The sequence below is a fragment of the Triticum dicoccoides genome, chromosome 5A (assembly GCF_002162155.2).
Source record: "Triticum dicoccoides isolate Atlit2015 ecotype Zavitan chromosome 5A, WEW_v2.0, whole genome shotgun sequence".
NCBI lineage: Eukaryota > Viridiplantae > Streptophyta > Magnoliopsida > Poales > Poaceae > Triticum > Triticum dicoccoides.
In genome coordinates, this window is record NC_041388.1 from 697595110 (window position 1) to 697600150 (window position 5041).

Consider the following 5041-nt stretch of genomic DNA (forward strand, 5'->3'; position numbering starts at 1 on the left):
TGTGCACAAGTCTATAATGAACGGGAAGAGTACTATCGTACTAATGCAAATTCACAGGGATAATTCGGTCTTAGATGGTCTACTGATTTTGGAAAAGGGAATTGTATGTACTAATACTGAACTAGCAATATCCTCCCCAGCCGAGCACATGCCTTGGAGCTTCCACCATATTGAACAAATGTTTCCAAAGACCATCTTTGGCAAATAGAAAGTATCACATGGAAAAACAACAAAATGTGAAAGAAAATATGCTTCGAAAGCCCTACCAAATGATGACACGCAATTGCATGAAACGGACAAACAATTATTTCGGAGCACTCTTTCTATCACTAGGTCTACATTACAAATTTCCCTAAAGTGAACTAAAGGCGAATTCAAGCTAGAGAGATTCTGATTTAAGCTTTGCAAAAAGAACAAAAAAAGAAAAGTTGATACTGATGAAATGATGTTGGTGCTTTAACTTTGTGTTACGTTTATTCAGTCAGGTAAGAAATTGGAGCTAGAGAGATTCTGATTTGAGCTTTGCAGAAACAACATAAAGCAAAATTGATACTGACAAAATTATGATGCCATTGTCAGTGCTTTAACTTTGTGTTATGCTTATCCGGTAGGGTTTCGAGCTGGTGAGATTCTGATTTAAGCTTCGCAGAAAGAACAAAAAGAAAAGATGGTACTGACAAAATGATTATGCCATTTTCGCTTGTCGGTGCTGTAACTTATTATTACGTTCAAATGGTTATGTTTATCCGGTCAGGTAAGCAATTCGAGGTAGAAAGATTCTGATTTAATCTTTGTAAAAGAAGCTAAGCAAAGTTTTATGAAGGAAATAATCATGCCATTGTCGGTGCTGTAACTTCGTGTTACGTTCAAATGGTTATGTTTATCCGGTCAGGTAAGCAATTCAAGCTAGAGAGATACTGATTTAGGCTTTGTAAAAGAACATAAAGCAAAGCTTTACTGACCAAATGATCATGCCATTGTCGGTGCTTTAACTTTGTGTACATTTAATTTATCCGCTCAGGTAAGCAATTCCGTGTTCACACCTCATGGTCTGTGTATATATTTGATATGCCAATTCAATACATTCAAGGGAATTCAGTAGCCAGCTCTAGTAGCTTCATGTGACTGATGATGAAAGGCTTAGATTCATTCTGCAACAACACAGTCTACCCTTATGCGTATAACCTGACTTCCTCCTACGCCAACCAGAAAAATGAGGGCACCATGGTGGCCACCTCTGTTCTCATGTTCATTCTTGCCGCGCTCTTCTTCAACCTCAACCTCTTCAGCCGCTTCTCCGACGTGAGTGCCATCCTCAACCCCAGCGTCCGTCTCTTCCTCTCTACCTCGCTTTCCCTCTTCCTCCCAGTCATGTCCTACCTCTTTTCCGAGACCAAGAACGAAGGTGCCACCATTGCTACTAATAGTAGTACCAATAGCTCCAGTTACGGTCAGCTTGGTGACGAGCTGTCGCTGCGAGCAAGGACCATCCTGATGTGGATGCTTCTTGTGGAGCTCCTCCGCAAGAAGGTGGAGGTGATCCTGGTGAACGTGGGCATGCAGGTGTACTCAGGCACCATCGATCGCTTTGCCCGCATCGTTTGGCTGGGCTACCTCGTCTTCTACAACGTCAAAAGCGCAGGCAAGAAGGCAATCTACGGCACCTTATGGGTCCTTGCTGCTGCCAAGCTGCTGCAGCGGGTCGTCGTCAACGAGCTGTTCAAGCGTTCCTTCGCCTATGGCAGGAACGCCCAGCTGCTAAACTCGTACATGGCCCAGGTCATGCAACAACAGCAAGGGCAGGCCGGGAATGTCCAGGAGCTGGGGTCGGAGCTGCTGAAGATGTGCAAGTACACCGTGATGGGAGAAGACAACTTGGGGAAGGAAGCAGGTCCCCATGGCTACCAAGTCGATCTGAAGAAGACGACTACCGCAGACACCGCCGGCACTGGCTCCACCATTGTCACGGTTGGTGACATTTGGAAGCTCGTAGCTAGCGAGGAGGACGGTCTGCTCCAGAAAGACCCAAGACTCAGAAGGCTCTGCCTCTCCTTTGCTCTCTACAAGCTGCTGCGCCGTAGGTTTGAGGACATCCCCATCACCAGCGAGGAGACCCACAATTGTCGGGACCTCATCTTCCAAGGTTTGTACCAGGAGAAGCTGCCTAAGGATGAGGAGGAGCAAGACGCGGAGGTTGCACTGCTCCAAGTCTTCAACGACGAGATCCAATTCATCTGCGAGTACTACCACTCCGTTCTACCGGTCGTGTTCTCCAACCCTTTCTTCTTCCTAGCCAACTACATCTTGTTTCCAATTGTAGTTTGGGCCTTCTGCTTCTTGACTTTCATTGCCTGTGGCAATGGGAACGTGCTCTATGGCTACCATAGCATCACGAGTGACAACTACATCATCTATACCGGTGCACCAACACTGGTCAAATGCCTCCTGAAAAGCATCACCCATTCACCGGAGGTGCTATTTGCCAGTGTCGACCTAGGCACCACCACTCTGCTTATACTCACCTTCATCTACGAGGAAGTCTGGGAGTTCCTCGTCTTCATCCTATCCAACTGGCTCATTGTGTCGCTACTCTGTGAGTACACCGCTAAGCGCCCCTGGCGTGAGAGTAGCATCGTAAGCGGGCTCATGCGCCGCATCCTATGGGCGCGAAGTAAGCTAAGCCACCCTAACCTCTGCTTCAAGCAATTCTCCGTGCTAGGGTTCTGCCCACTGTCGTCGCTTTCCTCCTTCACAATGCCTACCAAGGCAGTGCCCAAGGAAGTAAAGAAGTCCATCGTGGAATACGTGGTGGCTCACATGGATGACTATGACATTGATGGCCACGCTGACCCTCTCAATAGTGGTTGGTCAACACTGCAGTTGAACAAGCACAGGGCATACCAACCCTTGCTCTCGTCGGTTTGTGAGAGCAAGAGCATCGCCGAGTTCATCCTCACCTGTCACATTGCCACTGGCCTCTTGGAGATGACGTATCCGCAGAAGGAGAAAGAGATGGGGCATCATCGTAAGGTGGCAACGACACTGTCCAAGTACTGCGCTTACTTGGTGGGCTTTTCCCCAGAGCTGCTCCCTGAAGACAAGGATGGGACAGAGCATGCTTACAACGACATGAAGAAGGAGTTGAAGAAGGAGCTTGGTGGTTGTTGGCGGTACCACTTATCACTGCGAGGAACCAGGTACAAGAGGCTCACAGAGATCGGCGAATCACAGCAACAGGCGGTGACGGTGGTGCAGAAGGGGGGTAAGTTGGGTAAGGCTTTGATTGAGAAGGCCAAAGAAAATGACACGGGTGAGTTTGTGTGGGAGCTTCTGGCCGATCTATGGACGGAGCTCATGGTGTACATTGCACCGTCGGGCGGCGAGTTGCACGTGAAGGCCCACAAGGAGTCACTCGCGCATGGCGGCGAGTTCATCACCGTGCTATGGGCACTGTGCACACATACTGGCATAACAAGGCTAGCCCTTGCACCCAGGGAGGCAGCACATGGTTCATTTGAACCGTAGAGCGTTGGTGTCTTGTGCGCGCCCATTTTCAGGGATAGCTTGGCATGCTTCTATGTTGTGCGCTGCTTCATCCCATCCCTTAATGCTTTTTGGTGTGGTGGCTTGCTTCTTTCCATTACATTGTTTGATTTTGAATACTTCTGCATGGTGTGTTTGGATTTGTTCTTGCCTTTCGAAAAGCATGTCAGTGGTGATTTCTTAGCATTACTGATTTGCAAAAGTAATGTACTTGTATTTTTCTCGAGTGGAAACTATTGCAATAAGATTAAAACTGTCCAGAAAGAAAGAAAGAACATGCATGAAAGAATGAGTTCAGGCCACTGCTTATGGGCCTCCCCAGTCAACCATATTCAATTTTCATGTCGCACCACCATTTACTCTGTCTTCCCCTTAAAATTTATTAAGAAGACACATGAATCTACTTTGGTGAAAATATGTTAGGAACTAAGATCATAATATTTGTGTGGATATCATCGATTATAGTTTTAAAAGGATTATTATATTCTTGTGTACATCAGGTGATCAAAGTTTAATTGACATACATGATGTGAAATGATAGAGGGGTACTTGTTATGTATTACTATTTAACCCGGAGCTGCTTAATTATCACTTCACTTTAGCTAAAGAATTAAATGCTAAAATGGAAGCAACAGAAGTGAAAAAAATCATGGTACTTATACCCTGTGTCTCTAGCTTTCTTGAAGAGCTTCAACATCCAATTGATGGAGGCATGGGATCCTCTCTTGAGCAGTCAACTGTCCTACCTTCCTGCACATGTTGCTAACAAAAGAATGATGCGAAAGCGATATCCAAATGCATTTCTAAAACTAGTACCTCTGCTTCCCCTTAGGGTATTTTGGCTAACTTCTTCCCCAGACAGCTCTCTTTTGCTCTAGACCCTGAGATCTCTCTGAGCAAGGACATCCAGTCTGCTGACATCACCACACTATTCTTCCTTCCTTAGAACAATCTTATGAGGACAGTTCTGTCTAATTTACTTGTCGCCATCCCTGCAGATTGGAAGTTCTTGAATGAACATGATCTTTGGCCTTGTGTATTAAACTCAGGCAGATATTCCCCTGCTAGCTATTATAAATTCTTATGTGGAGGACGAGAGGTGGATGCTATTTTTCCATAGCTTTGGAAGAGCAAGTGTTTGAGCAAGTAAAAAGTGTTTGCATGCTGTTGTCGATGGATCACCTAAATACTAGGGACATAATGTCGAGAAGACATCGGCATTTGGAGTCTGGACCTAATTGTGTACTCTGCTTCAAACACTCTGGAAACAAGAGACGTTTGTTTTTTCAATGTCCTTTTGTTGCTCCCTGCTAGAATTTTGCTAAGATCACTTGGGTATCCTCTGATTCAATTGCACACACTTTTAACAAAACAAAGGATGCCTTCCTTGGGCCCTGCTTTATGGTCTGATGTTCTTTGAATATATGGAAAGAGAGAAATGTGCTAATCTTCCAAGAAAAGAGACCAAGATTTTCAAGTTGGAAGGCTGGCTTCTTAT

General features: G+C 45.6%; 1 protein-coding gene across 1 annotated transcript; it reads left to right on the forward strand.

Moving 5' to 3' along the window:
* Positions 1–1101: 1101 nt before the first annotated feature.
* On the forward strand, positions 1102–3765 carry LOC119304283. Its single transcript, XM_037581462.1, has one exon. The coding sequence runs from the start codon at positions 1129–1131 to the stop codon at positions 3523–3525; it is 2397 nt and encodes a 798-aa protein (XP_037437359.1). The 5' UTR covers positions 1102–1128; the 3' UTR covers positions 3526–3765.
* The last annotated feature ends 1276 nt before the right edge of the window (positions 3766–5041 follow it).